Source organism: Benincasa hispida, chromosome 11 (assembly GCF_027475165.1).
Source record: "Benincasa hispida cultivar pf3 chromosome 11, pf3_genome.v1.1, whole genome shotgun sequence".
Taxonomy (NCBI): Eukaryota; Viridiplantae; Streptophyta; class Magnoliopsida; order Cucurbitales; family Cucurbitaceae; genus Benincasa; species Benincasa hispida.
In genome coordinates this window covers 75,488,562-75,516,121 of record NC_143488.1, presented here as the reverse complement: position 1 = coordinate 75,516,121, position 27,560 = coordinate 75,488,562, and the positions used below count along the sequence as shown (strand labels likewise).

Genomic DNA, 27,560 nt, shown 5'->3' with positions numbered 1-27,560 from the left:
TAACATACCGGATTCCATTGAGAAACAAATGATAACTTCAAGATGATGATAGATGGCTATAGTCTTCCTCAACCAAAACTCCGAATGCCCTTAGTGGGATCTCTCTCTAGAATGGTTTCCATTAAACCTTAATTAACTAGGAATAGGCTTATACTCATTAAGTTCATACTCAATTGAGAATCTAGGCCTTGATTAATTAGATCACATAATAGGACCCAATCTAATAAAATAACTCAGTTGATAAATTGTTAATCCACAAACATAGCCTATACTTTAATTAAACATATTATTATTTAAATATATCTAACAAAACAGACTTGATTTTTAAAAATAAAAATTGAAAAACGAGGTGGTTACCAAAAAGAGTAAAAATTCTAATGGATAGTTTTACTTTCAATACAGTCAAAAGGAAACAATTTAGTGTCTGGGGAACAACACTTTAAGAAACGATTAAATATATGACAAGTTAGCAAGTAGATCCTTACCCTCATAATGCAGCACACGATCACGCCTGCAAAAACATGCTGCTACAACCAACTCGGAAACTGCGGTTCTAAGAACAAATATCCTGCATCGAAAATAGTATTTGGCATCCAAAAGAAATACTGGAGCTATACATATATTGATACACATTGGAGCACAAGTTATTAAGGAACCACAAATCCCCCAAATGATACAAAGAAATCCAATGCAGGTACAAAGAAAAATGTGTCTATCAAAACCCTGAATCAACACATAAACACAGATAACAACAAAGACGCAACTAAAGTAGCCGATCGCTTAGATAAGGTACAGCGATTTTCCTTTACTAGCCACCTTTTTCTCTCTATTTATCTCCACTTTCAGATGATAAAATTATATATTTATATATACTACAGGCAGCTTCAATCGGTAAACACACATTTATTCACCTGTACAGGTATCGCTCTGCTCTTTAAAGAGAGCAACGCAACTTTGAGGAGTTGCCAGTGAATAACCGTTACACAGGCCAATCCGAAAAATAAAGTTGCAGCCGTATGTCTTGCCACCCCCGCAATAGTTAGTATAGTACAGTATCGTATGTGAAGGCACCGAAGGTATTGACCCATATAAGCTTTTCGTGTTAGGGTATTCCAATTCCAAAGCTTAGTCGCACGAAAAAGTTAATGAGTTATAGCTAATTGAGTGCATAATGAATTCTTTCAAGAAGCTGCACAACCTGATTGATGGGGATGGATGCTGGCATTGACTTTGAGCTTGGTTTCACTGAACTTGCTGAGCCAACAGATGACGATAATACCGACTCTTGTTGCATACTTGTAAGTTCCAAAAACTGAGTTAGGATGTCACCATCAAGTATTTTCGGTACTCCAATCTGAAAATCGAAACAAACAAGGCATAACCAATTTCATTAGAAGGCGGCATAGGATTTAAGTTTTAATCACATTTAATAAGCAACATGAAATAACAGGAATTAACAGGAGTCTGAGATAACAGAAACACATAAAACTCAATGTGTTGTATGATCTTGTGCATCAATTTATGTTCTGCTAGTTACAGAAATTAATGGTGAAAAGTCACATGATAGGAACCAGAAGAGAACCAAAATAGATTGAGATATAAGAGATGAATCAGTATAAAAGATAAAACCCAAGTGTTTCAAAGTGATAGAACCCTTATCTCTTGAGATCTCTTGCAAACCCTAAATCACTAACCAAAACAATGCCTAATTTCACTCTTCCTCACCCCTCTATTTACAACCAAATATCCTAGTAACTTTTCTAGCTAATTATGAATAGGAAAGATTGTACAAACCACCCCTGAATTATGAAGCTTGTTACAATTAGCTAAAGTACGCAAATAAGATATGATTTCATTGTTACAATTATACTCTTAAACTTTTAATTCAATCAATTAGTTCTATGTAATTTGTTATTTGTTGCAACCAACAAATTCAACAAATTCTCTTCTGGTTTCTTTTTCTCAGTTTTATGAACCATTTGTCTTCAAAGAAACGAGAGAAGTTTTCAAATGCTTGATAGGTCATGGGAAGACGTGTGACCTCTTACCGAGGTTAATGCCTCTCTCTTCGTCAGTTTCTAAAGACTTGTGTAATTATCCTCTTGACCTTATTCTTTTAGATTGGAGCCCCTCTTTGTCTTATTAGGTCTATAGTCATTGTTTTGGCTCCCTCTCTAAGTTTTGCTTGTCGTGAGTTCTTTTTATATTCTATCATCTTTCACAATGACACCAAAATAATTATGCAAATGTTCTACTACCTATTAGTGGAAAACAGATGGCAAATGCCAGATTTTTTGGACTAAGAAAAGAATAAAGTAATACATCCTCCTCCTTTTACTTTTTTTTCTCATTAAGCCATATATGTGATATGATCTTGACCATACATTTGGTTGACACAAGACTTAAACAGTTAGGGAACCCACGGGCTCCCTTGGACTATTTTCTCCCATTCCACTGGGTTTGATGTGAAAAACTCAAAAAGCTAGAAGGCCTCGATTAAAAAGGTTCTTTTGTATCTAACAATTTGAAACAAGACCCAACAGCCAGGCACAAAAATGGCGAATAGATGCACACCAGTGAGCAGAGATTCAATATTGAATCAAGATGAATCAAACATGAATAGAAGTTAAAAGACCGAACAGATATCCTCATTTGTTGTTAATCTTATACTATTGCTTAAAGAATGACCAAAATTCTAAACAATAAATCAACGGATATAAAACATTGTGTCAAGCAGCTTTTCCCCTAAAGATAAACTAAGTGAAACTAACAGAGAGTTTGATTTTACATATATATATATATGACAGATGTATATTAATCGCAAAGAGTTTAAATATTATTTGGTCTCCAACTAACAAAGATATTGTCATCATCTTGACAGAAAGCTTTTAAAAAAGATGAGTAACAAAATTAAACACCTGACTAAAGTACTAGGCTTTGATCTTCCAAATTTTCGTATTCCATTTTATCAGTTCATGATCGGTACTCTAACTTCATAGTCTCACTGATAAAAGCACGTCACTACAGAAAAAATAAAATAAAACAAAACATCTCTTACAGGATTTTCACGGCTACGATACTCATAATGATCATTCCCCAGAATTGGGCAAGTTAGTGGATGAACTGCAAGTTTAGCCTGGACAGCTTCCAAAAGTTCGTACTCATCCCTGAAAAACCAGATGAATAGACAATCAATGAGATAGACCTACCTAATATTGATGGAAGGTCCAAAAGCCTGATGAATTTATCCGCACGGAAATTTGAATTCGATGATACTTTTGTGCCACAGGCATCTCTAAAGGTTTTCTTAGTGATATAATATTATATGGAAGCATCAAACAGATGAAAAAAGACACTCCTCAAGAACCTTGGGACTCCTTGGGTAAACCATCACCTAATTGGTGATTTAACATGGTATCAAAACCCATAAAGCCTAAGTCGGTATTTGGTAAAAAAAAATAATAATAAAATAAAATAAAAATAAAAATAATAAAATAAAATAATGAATGAATCCGATCCAAGAATGGCGAACCTCATGTTATCTAATTTGGTATCATGACCCATGAAGCCCAAATAGGTATTTGGTCAAAAAAGAAACGATATAAGTTGAAATTTGATCCAAGAATGGTGTGAACCTAAAAACATGTTAAGGATCCCATAATAGAGAAGTTTTTGAGACCTCATACTCTTTATAACATACATGGGTTACTCCTCTTATTGCAAATTGGTTTTGACAGGAAACCTTTTGTTTTTCTAATATGGTATCAACACACATAAAGCCCTAACGGATCGATTTTAAAAAAAAGAAAAAAAAAAAAAGGGAAAAAACAAAGAAAAAGAAGAAGGATCTGATCCAAGAATGGTGAACCTAAAGAGACATCATCTTGAAGGAGCATATTCAATATCTCAAATTAGATAGGGAGACCTCACAATCTTTAAGAGTTACATAAGCTACTCCACTTATAGCTAATTAGTTTTGAGATGGAACTCCATCTTTACTTAATGATCCCAAGATGTAGTACCCTACCCCATTATTTAAGTGATCTTACTAGGGAAAACATCTTTTGTTTGAAGGTACTGCGACTTTTGTTCTCTAATCAATTATTTAACCAAAATATTTAAATGGCTTACCTAATTGGCTTATCACCCAACGGTCCAATCCAGATAATCTCCCTCTAGAGAATAATTTCTCAAGCTTGATAGTGCCAATATAGGTCCATTACTTGATTTCATGCGTCAAACTTCCATTCCTATGGATCTCCTAGTTGAAACCTCATGTTATAAAACAAATGTTAAAGGCCGGTGGTGGTAAAATATTAGAAACCCAGAGTAATTTTTCCAAAAACGCGGCCAATTACAACTACAAATGTTAATTGGGTACTGCAAATATGCATTTCTTCATGTTAATTTACAAGTCTTTATATCTGAGACAAAACCTTGGTAAATATTATAAATCATTGTATCGAAATAAGATTATTCAGAATTACTTTGTCTCCTGATGGCTCGGTTTTTCAGAATGAGATTCAAATACTTTACCGTGGTCAATCAATTTCAGACGATTTTTAAAAGATAAAGAGATGCTGGATTTACAAAATCTTTTGTTATTATTAGAAAGGAAAAGGATAGTTGAAAGGCAAGATTGTAGATCTTGGTCTTTAGATTCTTCAGGTGTCTTTTCGGTGAAGTCATTATTCAGGCATTTGAACTCATCTTCCCCGATGGACAGTAAGTTGCACAAAAACTTGTGGAAATCAAGCTGCCCAAGGAGAATAAATATCATAATTTGAGTAATGATTTTTGAATCACCCAATTGTTCACAGACTCTTCAAAAAAAACTATCAAACCATTATCTCTCGCGCTCAATTTTCCGTGTATCCAGAATTCTGCAGACGGCCAGCATATATTCTTTGATTGCCAATACTATTTGGAAATGTGGAGGAAGTTATTTGCAACCTTTAATCTTCATTGGGTTTTTAGCAATATTTTTAAGGAGAATGAGGCTCAGATTGTAATTGGTCCTTCCTTTAAAGCTTTCACTTCAGTTGTGGATTAATGCAGTCATAGCAGTCTTGACAGAAATCTGGTTTGATCACTCTAAGATTGCAAGAGTCAAAGCTTCTCCTCGATGCTCCCTTTCCAAGAAATTTTCTAATTATTTTGTTCAAGAAATTTGTTTTAATTAGCGTGATTTCATTCAATCTATGTAATTATGACTTTAAGATATAGTTTTCTATTGTAATTGTCCTTTTGTTTTGGGATGTGATGAGGGTGTGCCGAACTAGTTGAGATAGTCAGGTACACCAACTGATCCCTAGTTCTTGTAGTTTCTTGAAATTCGAGCATTAATCGTTTTTCATTTCATCAATAAAAAGCGTTGTTTCCGTTTGGGGGTGGGGGGGGGAATCTTTTGGTTTTTTCCCAGGGCCCACAAAACTTTGAAATCCATGAACAGATTACAAAAGAGGATCCCAGATCTGCGCCCCCCAAACAAAGCTACCCTCATTGTCCAACATAAGTGGAAGATTCAACTAACTCAACACTAATGCAATAGAGTAATGTGTGGACAATTTTCTCGTAAAGAAGCAAAGTTTTAAACTTTCGTCACACATATTATTGACATTTTAATATGTCTATCGTTCGACATGAGGAGTAAATTGACATTTTCATTATATCATAGGAAAAGTGGGGAAATATAAACAAAAATATCAACTAGATATCACTAATGTAAAACTAGTATTAATAATGAGAAATTTTATTTTTTCTTTAAATGAAACAAGACTTTTCGTCGAAAAAATGAAAAGAGATTAATACTCGCATTACAATTAAACAAAATATAGCAAATATGACCATTAAAGCCAAATACAACCAATAATAGCATTCGAAAAGAAGTTGAAGCCCTTTGTTATCAGCCAAGCAAAGAGGGTCGAACTTATTTAGAAAGGGTAAAATGCTTACTTGCAAGGGTAAAATAAGTTTAAAAAGTCCATCAACTAACAGAACAGTAAAACTCAAACAGAAGTTTAACTGGATGGCTGATGCAACCAAAATGACTAGGAAAAAGAATTTTTTATTCATGCCACCATGTATTAATCTATTCCTCCTCTCTTTTCATTTAATCAATGAAAACTTGTCTCCTTTCCAAAAAAAAAATAATAATAATAAAAATAAAAATAAAAATCTCCTCCTCTCTCATCTTTCTCTCTCCTTCCACGCGCTCTTCTCTTTTTCTCTCTCTTACCATTCCTCTCCTCTTTCCCTCCCTTGATTTCATTGTCGATCCTGTTCTCTTCCTCTGCATTCTGTTATCGGCCCTTCCCTGCATCTCTCTCTTCTTTCTCTCTCCTCTCTTCTTCCTCATTTTTCAGCTCTCTGCTAGAACTTGAACAATTTCTTCTCCTTTCTTTTTCATTTCTCTCTCTCTTCCTCCTCTCTCTCTCTAATTTCATACCTCAGTTTTCAAAATCTGGATTTGGGATTTGACTATAACCCATAAATTTTAAAAACAGCATTTTTTTCATACAATGATTCTTGAACTGAATAGATTAATCAGCAACCTGAGGAACTTCCAATCTGTTTTAATTAAAAAAAAAAAAAAAATCATTGATAAAAGAAATTTGCATCTTCCAAAGTTTCAATAAATACAGCTTCAATACTTATCCAGAAAAAACAAAACCCCCATAAAAAATGCCTCGTTTTCGCTTGTGAAATTGTTGTTTCATCCTTCTTAGTGGCAAAAAAAATATCATGGTTCATTTTTCCCTTTTCATCAATTTTGAATCCATTTCCCTACTATTTATGAAAAAAAAAGATGTGAGGAGTTGTGCAAGGTACAGAAGACAGACTATGAGAGAGAAAGAGAGAGGAGGGAGAGGAACGAGAGAGAAAAAAGATAGACAAATGAGGGAAGGCTAGTGACGGAACCTGGAGGGAGAGGGAAGGTCAATAAGGGAAGGGGAGGGGAATGGCGGGCATCGAGTCAAGAGAGAAAAAGAGAGGAGAGGAGGGGAGAGATTTGATCTATATACGTTGGATTTCCTTTCTTTTCTCTTGTAATATTGGATTGTTATTATGTGTATATCCATCATTTATGTCTAATATTCTATAATATTTTTTCCTTCTTGGTAGATGGTCTTTCTTCTATATAAGAAGACCTTGTATTTGATTCATAAATAAGAGAATAATATGACACTATTCTCCTCCAACTTCAACAATATATTTCTTTTTCAAGTCATTAGCTGCATTGAAAGTTGAGAAACAAAAATCTCTCTTTTCTTTTTTATGGGATTGACATTGCATAGATAAAAGAAGCACTTCCATTCATGAAGGGTGAATGGACATTGAAAACATCAATCATATGATCAAGAATATGTACCTCGATAGAGGAGTGAAGATTACAATGCTCCCTAATAATGTACTGGCAATAACAGTGTTGTGTGATGAGTCAAAATCAGAGCCAGGGACAGCACAACCTCTCAACAAATCATCAGCTGGAAGTTTGTATGAAAAATATCCCTACAAGTAAAACCGCAGAGGGTAACTGCTATTAACTTAATTATGGATATCAACAAGGAAAACGTTATCTTCAAGGCATGTCATGTAAAGCCAGTTTCTTCCATGAGAAAACATGATAACCATCCAAAATTTAAAATGGTGGAATCTCACAAGGATGATAATAGATTAATTTAGACATCTTGGAATTTCATAGTATTATGAATTAAATTCAAGATAATGCTATAACAATAAAGTTTTGCTAAGATCCAATTGCTTTGACCTTTTTATAAAAGTATTATCCAATAACGAACTAGTCTAAGAACTATTAACATATAAATATCACAAGAACTTTCATGCAGTATCTCGCAAAGTGCAACAACTTACTTTCCTCAAGGTCATGGCAATTTCACCCATGTAATAAGCACAGTTCAGGGTTAAGTTGCATTCCGGACTTGCATTATCTGGCAATAGAGAAATAAAAAGTATGCACGATTCTCAATTTGGCCACAATGCATAAATGTAAGAAAAACAAAAAATATGCACCATTTTCCATTTAGCCACAAGGCATAAACGCAACTGAAGTTCCGGTGCAACAGAAATTGGAAAAGAAAAATTATTATTCTACTTGTGAATTAATGGAACAATATAAAGATAACGTGGTGTCTTTGAGTAGGCTTTGAGTTACCAATGCTATAATCCTACAATTAACTTTAAACTCCTACAGAATAGTGTAGCAATTATCACTAGGGTCTCTTACAACTTCCCCAAAAAATTCTATTATTTCTTTTACCCACGAGTCTCTTAACAACGCACATACCCTAGCCAGACATAAGAAACAACCCTTCTTCCAAAAAGGGAATGGATGAGGAACTCCCCAATCATATACTTAATCATTCATTTCAGTTTATCTTATTTATCTCCAACTGGAGGCTTTTGATGTAATCACCTATTGGTTGAGGTTTTTTCTTTATTCATCAAAGAAATGTTTCTTATCCCCCAAAAAAAAAAAAGTCCTAATAAAACACCTTGGTGTGCGAACGAGAAGCTAATTCTTGTTTTATAGAGAAGCTAATTCTTGTTTTATAGTGTTTAGGCTGTGGGTCATTCTATTTGCACACACATCCTAGCAGTGCCCATTTTATAAAAAAAAAATATCATTTCACATTTGCTTGCCCCATATTCCATTTTAAAAAATCTGTTTTCACTACTAAATCTGCTGAAGAATTAGTAAAATATCATGTTAAACGGCTACGGTGGGCTAAAATAGAAGAAATTACATCAAGCTTTTTCAAAGTTTCATATCAAGGGGAAAGACTGAACTCTCCAAGATAACATTTTAAGTATCCATACAGTAAAAACTATTGTTGAACTTCCAGACCATCAAGCACAATACAGAAAGAATAGTCATATTGCCAAAATCTTGAAGCAGAAGATAACCTTTACCTTCTAAACGATCAGAACATGATAGAATAGCAATACTTCCCTTGCGATCTGAAACAACAGCAGTGTCGACATCCAAAAGAGTACAATCAGCAACTAGCCTCTGTGAAGGATCAGAGTAAATTTGCTCCAGCTTTTTAGCATCCTACAATCCAAGAAAGGTAATGATTCACCAGTGCAGCTCAATCTCCGACAACATGCCATCAAACATTTAAGAAAAAATTTCGAGCTAAAAATTTAGCATCATAAAAAAGGTACTCCCTTCCTACCCAATTATCTTTAGGAGCTAATCGAGAAATTCTAAGTACAAGTTTAAGCGGGCATAACCAGATTTTCCAGTTTAATAGTTCAGGAGGACTTGGGTTGGTTGGATGAGTATACATATTCCAGCAAAGAGAAGGGAAACGGATGGAAACCAATGGAATGAGATGTTGGGATTCTTGGTGGAATGTGTTTTAGGTCTCTGGGTTATTCTGCCTTCAATCTCATGGTGGTTGAGCAGGTTGATATTTGGTCTGTGAGGGTTCAAATTGAAACTTGAGCAGATTTAGATTTATTGTTCAACTAAAAAAATGTGGAAAATGGGGGAGAAGAAGGTTAAAAATAAAACATAACATCCTCCTCGTCTTTAATTATAATTTGATTTGGAGGAGAGTAATACTTGGATGCTACTCTGGCTACACCTATCTTCATAGGTTCCCTTCAACCACAAAATGGAAAAAATATTTTTTTTAAAATATCTTTTTTAAAAAAGAAAAGTTCATCATGTGGCAACTTATGATTGGACACTTGGGTGAGCTTATACAAACATGGGTGCAGCCAGTATTTTTCTTTGGGAAAACCAATTGATCAACTGCACCCCTTGGACAAGTGTGTTTTAGAGGAACGTCATTAATATTAGGGTACTAAGGAACACCTTTTTTTTTTGCAGGGCATACTAGTCATCAACAAAGTGTGTTAGTGAAGTAGCTTTTTATTTTGGCTATACATAGGTGCCTAAGCTAGAGTCAGATATCCAAGCTCCTCAACCTGCAGAAATCAAACTACAACGCAAGAAAAGAACCAACAACACAGAAAGAGCCCAAATACATCTCTGATACACTGTTATATTGAGTGTTCTTCAATATACAGTGATATTATGAGTCTGCAATTGGAAACCAAGAATCTTCCACAAAAAGGAACTATCGAAATATCCCTCCCCAATCTAGAGGAGAGCTGGTTCTCTCTGCTCATAGACACCAGACTACCCACAAAACAAGCTACCTCAAATGTCCCCAAACGCCCATACAAATACGTCTCACAACACAGGCAACATACTCCCAGAATCCCAGGCTTGGCCCACTAACCATTCTACCTATCACTCCCAAATTTGCCCCTCCTAGAATATGTCTTAATAATAGGAGGCCTCATAGCTAGCTCACATGCCCTTTGACTAATCTCATACGACAATCATAGTACACTTTACATGGACCCAGTGACCACTGGATCAAATCATTTAACTAAATAATATTTCATTATCAGAAAAATCAAATGATTAATATCTTAGGTAGGTGGTCAGCCACCATGAGATTGAACTCGTTCTCCAAAAGTCTTTCTTTATCTTTTTCACCTGTTTCACTTCCCTCAATAGTCACTATGCCAGGTGCCAGATAAAAAAGATGGGAGCGTTTAAAGGCAAGAAAAAGTGTGGGGAATGATGTGTGGGAGAATCCCACCACTCAAAGAGCTTGGGATCTTGTAATGTTCTTTTCTTATATCAACAACACTTTCTACTTCATATCTGGTTCCTATCATATTTATGTGACGGTTTTGGTTTACTAAGCAACAGATTTAATAGTATGATTGGAATTCTTTAAGACAAATCTTGTTGTTGAATATTTGCAGAAGCCTGTTCATCATTTGAGTAAATACTAAAAAAGCATCAAGCCTTAACCTAGAAAATTTTGAGAAGACAAAGCTTTGTACAATAAAAATAAAAGGCGAGAATGAATAAGAAACTACCATTACCAGTTACCTCTTGATATGAGAAAAAAAGAATACCATCACGACAATCACCAACAGCAATTCTAGTAACATGAGCCGTCAGAGACGTTATCATAAAACGTGTCCTCCCAACTGCAAACCTTTTCACTCTTTGGGAACTATCGTTTGGGAAACCACATACATAAAACTGAAAATAGTAGATAGTATGAAGAATGAATAATCATGTGATGTACATGAAGAGATATTTGAATCTCAAGGTCGGAAAAGAAGAATCTACAAGAGGCCAAAAACAGAACAGAAGGAATGCAACTTACAGCACTACCAGCAGATGCCAAAAAATAACGATCAAGATAAGGGCAGATAGCAAGAACCATTCCTGGCAAGGTAGTTGAATGAACTACTCGTAATTGCCATGCTTCTGTTTCCTCAAGTTTTATACCATCAGAGCTTGCATCATCTGGACTGCTACAAAGACTACTGCTTGATAACTGTTCTGTAGCATATCCAACAATTTCACGAAATGGCGAGGCTTGTAGAGATGATAATCCTGCCTTTGAACAAAAAGTCATTGAGCCGGTATCTGAATTTTGAACGTGTTCAAGGCAGAGGACAATCATCCGACCCTTGGTACTGTTAAAGGATATATTCAGTTAAACTAATGAAAAGAGAGACTTGAAAAAATCTTTAATGAAAGAGGAAGATACTACTGAAATTTACAGGTTTGACCATCATAGTAGAAAATGTTGCATTATGGTGCTAGAAGGTAATGAAAAAGGTGGATGAATCAACTTTCTTAAGCTTATCACCAATAATCCAGAGGATGAGGAGAGAAGAATTTAGCCTTGATTCTCATCCTTTGCAAAGTCATGTTGAAGATTCAAGAAGCAGTTCTTCATCAGACTTCATACTCTGTACTCTGTAGTCGTCGAAGATTCTTAGCCTTCAATTCTACCCTCTCTTAAAAGAAGAATTTAAACTCAAATATGGCATTTTAATGTAAATGTGCCCCGTTCTCCATCCATTGTTAAAATGATCTCTCGAAGGTTTTTTCTTTTCTTTTTTTTTTTTGTCAACCATCACTTTCAGCTATGCCATTTTTAACATTTCACCTCACCAATGAAATGTCATTTTCTATGAATACATTTTTTTATTATTAAAAAAGAAAATAAATAAATAAAATCTGTATCAAGAGAGAGGGAGAGAGATAGTTTTATTGAAATAGAAATAAAATTTCTCATTGAGCATTTGGCCGAAAAGAAATAGGAGAACTTTTGGAAACAGCGTTTAGGCATTTGGGAATCTGCCAAATTCAACACCTTCTGACCAAACTCCTCCCATTCAATCACCGTTCTTTTCTCTTCTGTTTACCCATCATCCACCTCACCACCCTTCCAGCCTTCTTCCGGTTTTGCCCATCGTCCACCTCACCAGCCTTCTTCCAGGTTTTTTCCCTAGCCGTTTCATCCGTTTTTTCCCAAGCCAGAGTTCGTTTTTTATTTAGTATAGTGACGAAATTCAAAAGCAAGCATGGAGGTTAAAAGCTGCAAGCCTGCAATATCAATAATCATTTCTTCTGTATGTAGAAAGATGGAAGTGGTTACTTTGTCGAAGATATGAAAAAGGGTCACAAGGTTCTCTTCTCGATATCAATGGTAAGATGGTTTGAAACTAGTTTGGAAAAACTGATAAGTGCCCCATCTTTTGGGTTCTTTTCTCTCAAAGAAAAAGCTGATGAAGGAGTTCTCCAACTTTTATGGAGTGTGCAGTCTGGCCTTCGATGGGTGGGAGGAAGAATATCCACGTCCCTTTTGGAGCTGACAAGAACGGATGGCATGTATTCAAAGAAATGGTCAGTTTTTGCATCAATAGCTCCCCTGTTTCCCCTGCTTCCAGGTTTATTCACGGTGGAAATTCACAAAATTTGAACTGTGGCTTGGAGAATAGTTCCGGAAAGAGGCAATTCAATTCAACAAGATCTTATGCTGATGTGACCGACCAACCTTAATCACTCAAAAGCCTCCTTCATCAAGCCTTGGCCCTGCTGTGCAGTCTTTCTGGATTAAAAAAGAAAATGAAGTTTCGGATCTGACGCTTAGTGATTGCTTGGTTATAACTAAATTAATGGCTCATTACTCATGGGGAGAGATTAAAACAGTTCTTGAAGATCAATTCAAACTCACTGCTTCTATTAATCCTTTCTTTGATGATAAGGCACTAATTTATGTCAAATTTAGGTATTTAATTTTATAATTTCTTTTCTAAGACCTTTTTTTCCAGCTACTACCTGCTGAGCACCCTTTTTGTAGGAAAAATTGTGTGTTTTTTTAAGTTTATATTTGTGTTGTACTTTTGTGGTGGCGGTGTTGGCTTGGCCTTTCTTCCAGGGGTCTTTTTCCTATTTTCATTTCCCTAAAGAAAGCTGATTACTTATTTTTTTTTTCTAAATTTAAGAAAAATGGTCAAATGCCAGCCTCATGACTGATCAATCACTGTTGAAAAATTTTCAACATAGACTGATCTGAACGTATCCTTTTATTCTATTGAAAAACAAGGAGCCCACTGGTTGATTTTTTCTTTCTTGGGTAAAAAAACATAGTTTTCATTTGGATATACAAAGCATGTGACAAGCAAGCTAAAAGAAATAAACAAACAAACTCAAATCCAACAGGATCTAATTACAAATAGGTTAGGAGACAGACGCATATAAGGACATGTAAACCTAGCAACCTCCGAACCCTCCTCCCTCACAGGTCAGATCCCCCACAACAATGCAAAGAAATAAGACTACCCCAAAACTCTTCCTTTATCTCAAGGGGGGATTCACGAGCACCTCTTCAATCATGATGCTGCACTCCCTAACATGAACCGAAAATAAGCCAAACATTACTCAAGCATTTGCTCCACAAGGAAGGAGCGAACGGTCAGCCCCACACCAGATGATCGATATTGTGGGCTCAACATAACAGAAGATCGTCTCTCAATACAATCCAAAGTGATCCCGAGTCATGTGTCGTTCTCTTTCAAGTACACATCTCTTGTACTTTCTTTTTATGCATTAATAAAAAGATTGGTTTCCTTTTCAAAAAAAAAATTCTTCCGTGGAAAGCCTGCCACATAAAGAGCTTGACCTTCTTGGAAATCTTTTTCCATAGAGAGGAGAAGATAAAGGCATCGGGAGGGGATCAAGTTTATACATAATATGAAAGAAAGGATACTACGAGAAACTTCCTAAGGGATTAGGGGTCCAAACTCTAACGTCTCTTCTCCCAAGTGCACTTGAAGGTTATGAAGTGCAGAAAGCAAGGCCAACGCTTTTGTGGTGTTCTCTATCAAACAAAAGGCAACAGAAACCAAGAGAGCAAAGATAGAAAGTCAAAGGGGGGAAAAATAGAAGCCATTCAAAGAAGCTTCTTATCGGATAAGTGGGGTAGATGGGGAAATACAGCACAAAGAGGGGACTGCCTAGCCCACCGATCCTCCCAAAAATCTTAGAGCCATCCTCAACAAGACATTTCCTAAACCGAGAGAAAGGGAACCAAAAGAGATAGCTGAATAGAGGTTTTTACTCACACCCATAACACCATGCTGTGTACCCCACACAAAAGGGTGAAGGTCATATCTGCTTATAATAATCCTATGTCATAAAGCATTTGCCTTCAGAAAAACTACCACAACCATTTTGCCCATTACACCTCATTACAGAGTTAAGATTTCCAATACCTAGACCCTCCCAAGGCCAAAGGTTTTGAGACCCTAACCTCTTTCCACACCAAATCTCTCATCACCTTCTCAAGTACCATTTTGCAATGATCTTATATAAACTCAAAACAAAACTATCTAAAATCTTCTTATCTGACTTGGAGATAAGACACACACAAGTCTCATTCATGGTTGCTACAACAAGGCCTCTTTCATAAAATTCATAAAAGACCTTCCACAAATCTTCTTTTATGCAATTCCACCTATTTGGGAAGAAAGCCATGGAAAACTCATTCAATCATGAAAATCATTTCTATCAAAACCGAAAACCAATCTTTTAAGCTCCTCCACAGTACTCAATAAAATTCTCACTGTCTCCCCCTAGCAACATCATGAAAGAAGAAAGTATTATTATCATCGTGACTTTGGCTTTAGCCCACTTTACCTTACCTTTTTGTCTCTCCAAATAAGGGTTCCAAACACACCCTTTAACATAGCCCTCTTCTCCCTCAAACCCACCCGCTGGTAACTCTCCAAGCTCCTCCAACTCATCTAAAACCATAATACTTTCAATAATCTCAATCTTCCTAGCCTTAATAATCTCAAAAAGTGATAGGTTCAAATCTTTTAGGATTTTCTTTGTAAGGTTCCCAAGTTCTCTCATGAAACGAAAACTTTCCCCACCTTCCCTCCACCCTAGAATTCCACCACAAAAAAATAGAAACTTTAAAGGAAGGGTAGAACAATCACATATTCATGAACCTAAAGGGACACGAACCCGAAGAAATCCTACAAGAGTTTAGGCTAACAGGCTAATGATCAAAAGTAACTCTCGACCCAATAGACTTTCTAACATCTGAGAAAAACTCCTGCTAATCCCGGCCCAACCCAACACACCTTATGTTTTTTTTTCAATAAAAGGAAAAATAAATTAAATAGTTTGAACTTTTAACCCTCATTCTATTCTACTCTTCTTCCACACAAACAATCAATCTCAAACTTTACCTCCTTCACTCTCCCCATGCCCCATTGTCGTTGCCACCCACATCATCACTGTCGCTGCCAAAAAGTTGGTGCGCTCTTCCAGAAGAACTGGTAGTGGGTATATGTTGTGTGTCTATGTTGTTTCTGCTTTATTTCTAAATAATATTTAATATATATATATATATATATATCTTTTGTATTTCATGATTGCGTTTCTATTTATAATTTTTTAATTACACAAATTGGGATAAGAAACAAACTACCATCAATTTTTCCTCTTTATTTTTTGGAAATCTCATCTAATATAGATTTAAATCAATTTCGGATTATTCAATTCCGCTTGTGTTTGTTGTGTGTTTGTTGTGTTTCTTAATCGCCAATTGTTTAGAATTTATGTTGTTTTAGTGTCTTTTTTCAACCTACAAAAGCAGAAACAAATCCTTCTGGAAGCGCACTTCTTGATGGGGAATATCCCTACCTCGCCCCATTGTCAACCGTAGTGTGATCAAGACTATAGATATGACACATCACGATCCAACAATTGAGATACCTCTATACGAACCTGACCTTTCATAAAAAGTCACTCTAACAGTTAAATAATTGAAATTTTTAATTCAGACTACTTATATAGATTTTCAATATCTACACTAAATTTTGTTCCCAAAAAATATAATAAACAATACGCTAAAATTTAATATTTTGTACAAATGTGCATTGCATGTGAGCAATGGCTAATAAATTTTAAACATATACTTAAAAAACACATTGCAAAATGAAATTAATTCTAAAAACTGAACTTGCAAGAATCTTCATCCACTACGATGAAAAATTACAAACGTTTCAATTTATCACATAAAATGAACAAAAAGTGTGAGAAGCACCAAACCTTTCAGCTTCACCACTGGGCATTATGGCAGGACCAGAAGACAAGCTTGTTCCAACCACAAGAACTTGTTCATTTCCATTCCTCACTAACTCCATGGATTTCCCTGTCTCTCCAATTTCAAGCTTGAAAGATGATAAAATTGACCCACTAAGAGGATCTACACAGCATATGTCAGATGAAGATGTATCATTAATCAATTGAGTCCTCATCACAAGTAGTAATTTGCTCTCGCTGTGATATAAAACCTTCCTTGGGGTGCCCCCAAGGTGAAATTTCTGCACATTAAGTCTCTTGGTATGTACCATCTCTACCTAGAATATTGCAAGCATTATTTAGATGGGAAATAATGGTCTACTATCATCAATGTACAAAACTCATACCCCAAAAGATACCATGAAGAAACAGTAAACTAATTCATCATCTGAGTGCGATGTATACATTTACAGACTAACAATTAATCAAAAGTTATACGTATACATGTAAAAGATATGTGTGTACGTAAAATATTCATAAGGGTCCTCACCAAATGTAGACTGCTTTCCGCAACAAATAGTAGTCCATTTGGGCAGTCAGCAGAACACACAGAAGTTACATGTGTTGACGGTTGAAATGATATGGAAGTATATGAAAGACTGTGTCTTGCACTATGTAATAACCACGGCCTATCACTTAGAGCAATTATATCAGAATCCAGCCTATCAGTCAAAGGAACCAGAAAAACAGGAGTGATCCCTATACGCCGAATAGCAATCAATTGAAGACTAGAAGGAATTTCATCCTCGTGCTTCTCCAATATAGTAGCATTATGCAATTCCTTGCTGAAAGAATCGGGACAAGATAATAAAAAGGGAATAACAGGACTCTGACAAGGCATATCAGATGAGTTCATCGTAGTAGTATGAGGCCACTCAAAACGAAGCAACATTCCATTCCTGAGCCCCGTAAGAATATAAAACCTGTCAACTAAAACAAGTCTCACATCTTGGGGAATGCATCCACTAACAGCATTCCCTAAAATATTCATCAATGAAACAGTTCCCGAAGCAAGAACCGTTAGTCCTACAGAGGGAACAAAAGATAGAATCTCCACGGAAGGCCTATGGGTGCCTATAACAATAATATTATCACAACTCACCCCATTCAGAAGGGTGGACATAATGCTATTTTCAACTGAGTTCATAGGAAAATTTGATTCTTTTTGAGCAAAATGTTTTTCAGGAATTGAAATGCATGATAATTCATTCTGCAATCTCAAATATTGCTTTTCATATATTTCATAGTCATATCCTGAAACCTTTCGAACTCCAAGGATAAATAAGAAGCATGGGTTAGAAGTGGAAACAACAATCACATTATGTCCAACTGCTCCCAAGCTTATACCAATATTATCTGGAAACCAAGATGTGCAAGGTGGAGAAGATAATTCAATGCCTTCAGAATGGGCGACCTTGGTGGGTAAACATAACCTTACACCATTTTGATGTATTTGAACCAATAAACCATCATCTAAAAGACCACATGCCAAAGTACAGGTGTCAGACTGGAAACCAACTGAATCAGTGACATCAATAAAACTCAAGCCAACTGATAGAACTCGGGTCTCTTCAACAAATGACAATACCAAATATGAATGATAAGCATCGCTTAGTTTCATTTTAATAGTCCATATACCCGTTATACCTTGATAAATTGGAGATGTCCTCAACAGATTTTCTACACTGATACCATTTCGAATAATCCTTAAAGACCCTTCAGGTGCCATTCCACAGCATGCAAACATTTGGTCTTGTTTTTCATCATGCTTGTCAACAACTGACATATCCAAAATTGGGGCAATGTTCTGGATGGGATTTGCATATATCAGCCTTCCATTTTCTAATTTCAAGACCATTCCATCCCCCATTTCCACTAATGCAGCCAAATATCCGCCTTCAACCCACAGAAGTGCCTTGTATGGTTGACCTTTGTAAAGACAAGCAGACTGATTCACTTTCAGGCCATCGGAGTCGAAATTCATTTCTATCATGAAGAGTTCTCCTGTATCCATACAGAAAATCATCCTACGGTTTCTATTATTGCCCGGTTCCCAACTCCAAGAACACACGTGATTCTGGTTTGTATTCAAACTGCCATCATCACTGTCAATGCACATGGGATCATAATCCCTTAGTTCCAGCAGAGCACATGCAGCGACATTAAATAGTCCTTCATCATCTGCATCTTGTACTCTATATGACTCTTCAATAAAATTTTGTTCCACATTGGGTGGGAAGTGTAAGCCTATTCTATAAACACAACAGGGACTATGAGCGTCTTTAAGATCCATCAAGAGAGCATCACCAACCCTAAATAGAAGAGCAAATCCATAAGATTGAGGAACTTCAACAACCTCGTATGCCAGGGGTCCATCTTCCAAAAATTGAGAGATGATGTGTATAGTTTGTTCCCTGATATTCCATCCCAATAATAGCAGTTCATTCAAAATCGCTCCTCTCCTGCAGTATAAAGTTTTCAGTACATAACAAACCTATTCCAACTATAATAAAATACCAAACACATATTAATTTACATTCAAATGCTAAGTAATCGACAGAAATTTTGATATTTCATCTTCTAAAAGCATGGCATCTGTACCATACCTATTAAGAAGAACAGCTAGTACAGGATTGTTGTCCTGTGTAAGGTGGCCATGAACTTTTGAAATAAAGCACATACTCCATATGGTACCACATATACTAGCTTTCTGCATGCTTCGAGGAGCAACTGAATCTCCTTCACTATCAGGAGGATAAGTTATTCTCTGAAACCAGGGTATTAAAACTTCTTAACGGAACATTCTTCATGAAATAACAATTTATAGAATGTTAATATCCGGTATGCATGAAAGTAAGAGAGCAAAAAAGTGTTCCAACCTTATCAACGATATCACTACCAGCAGATATTGAAGTGGAGAATAAAGCCAAACGATTTTCATATGCACTAGCAGCAATAAAGCATCCACTGGAAAAAATAAGATCATGGAGTAAGGAGTAATTGAAAGAATGAACGAGTATGCACAAATATAATTACGTTCCCCTTTCCTTTTTATTTTTATTTCATTAGAAAAGAAAAAGGTAGAACTACATTTCCAAAGCTATCAGAATCAGGAAGGAGAAATAGTAATCGAACATGGATTGTTCAGAAGCTTGGAATAAAAACAAAGCAGTGGTAGACATTACCACACGTGATGCATCATGGAAATGATGCCATGCTACTTACTGTAACATAAAGCAACAAATTAGAACTCAAAATGGCTCTAAATCTATGTGCCTACAAAGCTATGATATCCCCTTATAAGAGTTTCAAGATAAAAAAATAAGAAAGATCATCGCTAAATAGCAATTAGCAAGCTCCGACCTGCAAGCATCACATGACAACTTTTTAGTTGTTTGTTACAAGCTTGAAAAGTGGTAGAAGACCCATTCCAATGGAAATGACAATACAAGAGTTTGATTAAAAAGGCGGTCTAATACCATATCAATTTCAATGGAATAAAATATTTATATTGCTATTATTAAAAGGCAAGATACATAGCTCTCTTATATAGGAAAAGAAGGCTAAAAGAAGAAAAATAAGAATAAAACTGTTGAAATGGTGTTTTAGCCCTAAGGGTATTTTAGTCTTTTATTTAGCGTCTACTGTCTAGGGTTTCTCCCAGTTTGGTTATTTATACTTGTCTTGTGTTGAGTACTATGTATCAGAAAATTAAAAAGAATAAAAATCTCTCATCGTGGTTTTTCTCCCTGATCTAGGGTTTCCACGTAAATCTGTGTCTTTTAGCTTCTTGGTTGAAGGAGATGAATCTTGGATTCTTGATTCAGGAGCAATGGACCATCTAACTGGATCATCTGATCAATTCCTCTCTTATTATCCAAGTGCGGGAAACAAGAGAATACAAATTGTAGATGAGTCCCTTGCCTCCATTGCTGGGAAAGGTCACTTATCTCCAATTCAAGGGTTAATTTTACAAAATGTCCTGCATGTGCCAAAGATATCTTATAACCTACTATCTGTCAATAAAATAACCAGAGATCTGAATTGCAATGTCGTTTTCTCACCAGACAATGTTTTGTTTCAGGACCTGAGCTCAGGGAAGACGATTGGCATTGCCCGACACAATAGGGGGCTCTACTTCCTCTCGGAGGATGCTTCTTCTAGAAGTTTATCTAGCACTTGTTTACTGTCTTCCTTTACTATTTCTAAAACTAATTTCTTGTTATGGCATTTTCGTCTTGGACATCCAAAATTTCATTATATGAAGTATATGTTTCCTCATTTGTTTCGTAATGTTAATGTTTCATCTTTATCTTGCGATATGTGTATTCATGCAAAACAACCTCGGGTGTCCTTTACTTCCCAGCCTTACAAATCTTCCCAACCTTTCCACCTGATACATAATGACGTGTGGGGCCCATCTAATATCACAACCGTGTTAGGTAAACGGTGGTTTGTCACCTTCATAGATAATCACACCCGTCTTACATGGGTGTTCCTTCTTACGGATAAGTCTGAAGTGACTACAGTCTTTCAGCAATTTTACACTACTGTTGAAACCCAATTCAATACCAAAATTGCTATCCTTCGGAGTGACAATGGCCGTGAGTTCGTTAACCAGTCCCTCCGTGATTTTTTAAAATCTAAAGGTATCATCCACCAGAACTCTTGTGCCTATACACCACAACAAAATGGGGTGGCCGAATGGAAAAACCGTCACCTTATAGAGGTTGCTCGGGCACTCATGATCCCTGTGTCCCTACCCTCGTACCTATGGGGAGATGATGTACTCACTGCAGCCCATCTCATAAATCGAATGCCTTCCCGTGTGCTCAAGTTCCAGACTCCCTTAGCTCATTTCAAAGAGTCATTCTCTTCTGCCCGTCTTTTCCCAGATGTTTCTCTTCGGGTGTTTGGGTGCACGGTTTTTGTCCATAATCATGGTACCCAGAGTAAGTTCGCTCCTAGGGCCCAAAAATGTGTCTTTGTTGGGTATCCACTCCATCAACGAGGCTACAAGTGTTATCAGTCTTCTTCTCGAAAGTACTTTGTCACCATGGATATCACCTTTCAAGAAGATAAACCTTTCTTTCCCGTTAGTCCTCTTTAGGGGGAGACTCCGAGTGAAGAGGCTAACACGTCGTCCACTTATTCCATTCTCATAGACTTGTTTCTTGAACCCATTCCAGACACTAATGATCCTGTCCCACCCATTCCTGACACTAATGATCCTATCCTTCCTACAAAACAAGTTCTTTGGATAACCTACTATCGGAAGAATCTACGAAAGGAAATAGTTCCCCCTGTTGCTCCGCCGGAAGGTGTTCAAGAGTCGGAACCAGAGCCAGCTCAAGAATTTCCTATAAAAATATAAAAAGACAAAAAAAAATCATAGAAATTGATGATTACCTTGTTTGCAATAGTGATATTTAATTTGCTAGAAATGTATGTTTTATAAAGATGTAGTTTTTACAAAAGTTTCCAGATTGGGGATACAAGGAAAAAAATAGGAATCATTAAAAAGTTTCACGCAAAAATAATGTAAAATTAAACGAAAAAAGAAAAATGTTAAATAAATTTATATATAATATTTACCTAAATATTGAAGTTGTATCTCCCTCCCCTTCACTTTAATTAATTCTATACGGTTGTGGCAATTGGACCAACTTAGGTTAGGGGGCATTGTCCCTCAGTTCTTACCAACCTCCGGTGTGTAATCGACATGTTGCTAGCTTCAACTCGTTGGAATAAGAATCATTGATTCCCGGAGCTGTCTATTTCTTATTCATTCAGAGCGTTCGGCCAGTGCTCCTTTCTCAAACCAGAACAACTCTGAACGTTAAGGAAGCCCACAGAGCGGGAAGACCACCTGAGCGAACCGACCGAAGGGACTTGAATTACTCTTGATAATAATAAATCTATTGAAAGTAATGCAGTGAACACTGGCGATGCAACGAACTCTGGTGAAATTAAGGAGGATGAGAGTAATGAATTTTCACCTAATGATGTTCAGGAGACTGAAAATGTGTGACAGGACCAGTGAGATTGATGCTACCCTGGACTTACCGATTGCTCTACAAAAGGGCACGAGGTCATGCACCAAGCACTCTATGAAAAGCTTCTCATCTTACAATAGCTTGTCAACAAGATTCAAGGCCTTCACCACTAGTCTAGACACCGTGACAATTCCAAGAAATGTGTACAAGGCTCTGGAAATTCCTGAATGGCAAACCGCAGTTATGGAAGAGATGCGAGCCTTCAAGACCAACAAAACATGGGATCTAGTTGCTCTTCCCAGAGGTCACAAAACAGTCGGGTGCAAATGGGTGTTCACAGTCAAATACAAGTCCGATGGGACTCTCGACAGATATAAGGCCAGATTGGTTGCGAAAGGATTCACTCAAACGTATGGGGTGGATTACTCAGAAACCTTCTTACAGGTGGCAAAACTCAACACTATCCGGGTTCTCCTCTCTGTTGCCGTGAACCTAGACTGACCTCTACATCAGTTGAACGTAAAAAATGTGTTTCTAAATGGTGAGCTGGAAGAAGAAGTATATATGACTCCTCTTCCAGGTTTTGAAGCGCAGTTTGGGAGTCAGGTTTGCAAGTTAAAGAAGTCTCTGTATGGTCTGAAAGAGTCCCCTAGAGCCTGGTTTGATCGTTTCACTACCTTTGTCAAAACCCAGGGATACATCCAGGGACACTCTGATCACACTCTGTTCACTAAGAAATCAGCACCAAGGAAAGTAGTTGTGTTAATTGTATATGTTGACGATATTATTCTGTCAGAGAATGATTCTGTAGAAATTGACAAGTTGAAATAGAAGATGGCAGAAGAGTTTGAGATTAAAGATCTCGGTACTTTGAGATATTTCCTAGGCATGGAGGTAGCAAGATCAAAAGAATGGATCTCAGTGTCTCAGAGGAAATATACATTAGACCTATTACGAGAGACTGGGGTGACTAGATGTAAACCTGCAGATACTCCTATTGAGGTTAACAGTAATCTGGTAGAATCAGTAGACGACGTCCCGGTGAACAAGGAAAGACATCAACGACTTGTAGGGAAGCTAATATATCTCTCACACACCAGACCTGATATTTCATATGCAGTGAGTTTGGTAAGCTAGTTTATGCAAGCCCCGTATGTGAGACACATGGAAGCTGTCACTCGGATTCTGAGATATCTAAAGTCAACACCTGAAAAGGGCTTGATGTTCAGAAAAATGATAGAAGATGCATCGAAGCCTATACAGACTCAGATTGGGCCGGTTCCATTACTGATAGGAAGTCAACCTCGGGGTATTGTACCTTTGTATAGGGAAATCTAGTTACATGGAGGAGTAAGAAACAGGGTGTCGTGGCTAGAAACAATGCCGAAGCTGAATACAGAGCTATGAGCTTGGGTATCTGTGAGAAAATTTGGTTGAAGAAGGTATTAGTAGATCTTCATCAAGAGAGTCATGACCCGATAAGACTCTACTCTGACAACAAGGCTGCCATTAATATTGCTAATAACCTTGTTCAGCATGACAGAACCAAACATGTTGAGATTGACCGACATTTTATCAAAGAGAACTAGACAACGGTAGCATTTATATCCCCTATGTCCCGTCCAGTCAACAGATTGCGGATGTCCTGACCAAGGGGTTACCTAGACAGACGTTTGACACTTGTATTAGCAAGTTGGGCCTCCTTGATATTTACATCCCAACTTGAGGGGGAGTGTTGAAATGGTGTTTTAGCCCTAAGGGCATTTTAGTCTTTTACTTAGCATCTACTGTCTAAGGTTTCTCTCAGTTTGGTTATTTATACCTGTCCTGTGTTGAATACTGTGTATCAGAAAATTAAAAAGAATAAAAATCTCTCATCATGGTTTTTCTCCCTAATCTAGGGTTTCTACGTAAATCTGCATTTTTTTCTCTCGTCTACTTTTTCAATAAAAACCATCAATGGTCACACCTAATTAAAATATTTACAGCTAATATAAACCAACAAAACTTCCCAATAAAGAAATAGTATTTATAAGAAATTGCAACCAAGAAAGAGCCACTCTCACAATGCTACTCTCACTCTGCTACCATACCAAGCAACTGCAGCAAAAGTTACACCAAAGCCATGTGCGTAAAGAATAGGATACGGAATATCTGTCAAATATAGTGATCAAACCCAAGCAACAGCAAAAGAATAAGAAGATAGCCAAAGTTGAGGCAGAACTTTAACCAAAATCAATGAAAGAACGGATACAAGAATGTTCAATCAGATGCAGAAAATAGATAATCTAACAACATCGACTTCAACAAATGGAATATGAAGAAAAGAACAATATATTTTCCATTTGCAAAAGCTACAAACCTTGAATCTGAGGCCAGCAATCTCCCTATCTGATTCCTTGAATTTCCAGGATTGGAAAGTTGAATGTGTGTCATAGGAAGAAACCTATACCAACAGTAAGGGAATTAAGATTGAACCTGGTTTTCTGGAAATAAACTCATTGAAACTGCAGCAAATCCAAGAGTATACTTTTATAAGAGAGTCAAAAAGTACGCATAAAGATAATAATAATTATAATAATAATAAATCATAGGTAACCTGTGCATTTCATTGCAAAATGTGAGAAATGAAAGCTTTCCAGAATCGGAAATTACAATGAGAAGATCCTTGCCCAGCATCTGAAAGAAATGGCACATATTATTGGAGTTGTCAAAAGTAGAAGTAGAACATCTCCAATAGGACCATGCCATGAATAAGTATCTTATTCCCTATGAGAAGGTTTCATATTGAACATGTAGCATGTAGCAACAATACACTCTAAAGTACTCATCATATGTGAGTTCTTATTTTATCAGCTAAATATTAGAGAGTGAACCACCGGTCCCTGATCTTTGTAAATCTCTCAATTCAGACATCAATAAAACCTAACCTGTGTATATGACGGGCGAAACCTCTCATTCCATGGTAGGATGGCCATATCCTTAATAGTGCCAAATACAGCCTGCTCACATACAGATTGTACAACCCCATCTTCGCCTATAACCACCAACTCTATGGATGTCTCCTGAATAAAGTTTCACCAACATATTGTTGTTAGATCTATCCAAGGTTAAAGATATGTTTAGTATCTTAATAATGACAATTAAATTGCCCACAGAATTTAGAAACTTGGGAGTCCTCTGTTATCTCAAACTTGCTTACAATCACCAACGGTATGGGAAAATATGTTGATCAAGCTAGTTATTTTACATGGCATCATACTGGATGTACAGTAGGAAACGTTTTAACAAATAATGAGTATTCATAAATGAGATGAAGATTGATATATATATATATATATATAAGAACTCAACAGTTACACCAACTGTTCAACACTATACTTCTCTTCTGCTCTTCAAAAAGGTTCATCAACTCTTTTTCCAAAAAAACTCTTCTTAGTGCATCAAAATTTCCGATTTGAGTTTATATATACATATATATATATATCGTTTACAAAACAGCATTTTATGGATGCATCCATAGTACTTCCGACATCAAAGTTCTTTTTAAATTTCAACACCACGAATTCTGGCATAAACACTCTGATGCAAGTCAACCTTGTCCATGTCGACATCTTAACATGCCGATGATTATAATAAGAAGCGTTACCATACAGATTCATGATGAAATATACATTCTGAACTCCCTCCATTGCAGAAAGCAATTGGCAGGATGCAGAAGCTCCACATTTTTGCTCCACTATAAAAATTCATGTCCTGTAAACGATAAACCTACTTCCTAACATTAAAAAACACACGCCAACCAACCACGTGCCCTCTCGGACAGAGAAATGCCTCTTGGTTTCTGAAGCAACGAACAACACTCGTCATTCACTACTTGAATGACGTGACGCAAACCTATTCCAGAAGTTAAATAATTACAAGGGGAAACGAGCTTCAATCCAATTGAAGTACAGAACAGTTGATTGCTATAAATAATGAATTCGTTCTGTAAGTCCTAACGACTAAACCAATGCCTACCAATCGAACAAACCGATTCACTTCACAAAGGAAGAGTTCATTAGAAAAAAGAACAGCAAAAAACATCAACCAAAAAAAAAAAAAAAAGAACGAACCTTCCCAAAGACAACATCGAGAGAGCTCGGAGAGCGTATGTGACCGTAAAGAACCTGGAGGACGACACTGCCTCTGAGAACGCACTTAGCCAAGTAATATGTGGAACTGGTGGAAGATGAAGATCGCGATTTCGCAGACGAACATTCCTCCTCCGAAACCGCCATCAGCTAGCACATTGAAACTGAAACTCAAACAATAGGATTATAGTGGATTCACAACCAGAGAGAACAAATTCATCAAGAACAAGAGAAATATGAGCTATCGCAAACACAATAGTGTTCTTGAGAGAGAGAGAGAGAGATTTTGGGGAAGAGGAGAAGAAAAGGAGATGATTATTCCATCAGGGAAATTATCATGGTTTGGGAGGGGCGAGTGTCCACGGTCCCGCATCATTACACTTCTGCCTCAATCTATTGTTTTTTAATATTCATTTAATTTAATTGGTAATAAAATAGTAATTATTTTAAACCACAAAATTACTATAAATATTTTTAAATATAACAAAATTTTATTGTCTATTAATAAAATCAAGTAATCGATACTAATGAACATCTATCAATATTTGTGATAGATATTGCTATATTTATAAATAAGTTTGTTCATTTTTCTATATTTGAAAACAATATGTAATTAAAAGTCGTGTGATTAAAATTTAATAAAAATGATATTTATTTATTTAAACAATATCCTTAAAAAAATTATAAAATAATCATTTATCTTAAATGACCATTTGATGAAATTATGTTAGTGTTTTTTTAGTGGATTTTCAACTACTTGACAGGGAGTGTCTCGCCCATCAACTTCAAATCGGTGTTAAATAACTTAACTCATCAAATTCAACAATGTTCTCTATTGAAATTTGCATATTTATAAAAAAAATTACATCTTTTATCTTTCTCTTTTACGCATCATCGAAAAAACTCTAACTAAAG

The 27,560-nt window shown here is 36.4% G+C and overlaps 1 protein-coding gene across 5 annotated transcripts; it reads right to left on the bottom strand.

The window, feature by feature from the left end:
* Window positions 1-585: 585 nt before the first annotated feature.
* LOC120091066 (Cleavage and polyadenylation specificity factor (CPSF) A subunit protein) lies at window positions 586-27,049 on the bottom strand. 5 transcript variants are annotated; one of them, XR_016524570.1, is made up of 16 exons: window positions 26,628-27,024; window positions 25,443-25,577; window positions 25,112-25,191; window positions 24,875-24,958; window positions 19,396-19,483; window positions 19,123-19,283; window positions 17,007-18,978; window positions 16,484-16,794; window positions 11,229-11,544; window positions 10,939-11,101; window positions 8,935-9,076; window positions 7,876-7,952; window positions 7,373-7,512; window positions 4,132-4,272; window positions 3,059-3,167; window positions 586-1,354 (listed from the first exon to the last, which is right to left on the bottom strand). XR_016524570.1 is itself a non-coding variant. In XM_039048875.2 (15 exons), the coding sequence occupies exons 1-15, from the start codon at window positions 26,790-26,792 to the stop codon at window positions 1,157-1,159; spliced, it is 4,134 nt and encodes a 1,377-aa protein (XP_038904803.1). In that variant the 5' UTR covers window positions 26,793-27,049; the 3' UTR covers window positions 586-1,156. The 5 variants fall into 5 exon arrangements, 1 of the variants encoding a protein (XP_038904803.1); XR_005485646.2 differs by having other exon boundaries at window positions 10,946-11,101; XR_005485645.2 differs by having other exon boundaries at window positions 4,132-4,261; window positions 10,946-11,101.
* Window positions 27,050-27,560: the final 511 nt, after the last annotated feature.

Excerpts from the sequence above, each read along its gene's own strand:
- LOC120091066 (XM_039048875.2), bottom strand. The coding sequence starts at position 26,792 with ATGGCGGTTTCGGAGGAGGAATGTTCGTCTGCGAAATCGCGATCTTCA. Across the intron at positions 25,578-26,627 it reads TCGATGTTGTCTTTGGGAAG|GAGACATCCATAGAGTTGGT; the intron begins GTTCGTTCTTTT and ends AACTTTATTCAG. Across the intron at positions 16,795-17,006 it reads CGGAAAGCAGTCTACATTTG|GTAGAGATGGTACATACCAA; the intron begins GTGAGGACCCTT and ends GCAATATTCTAG.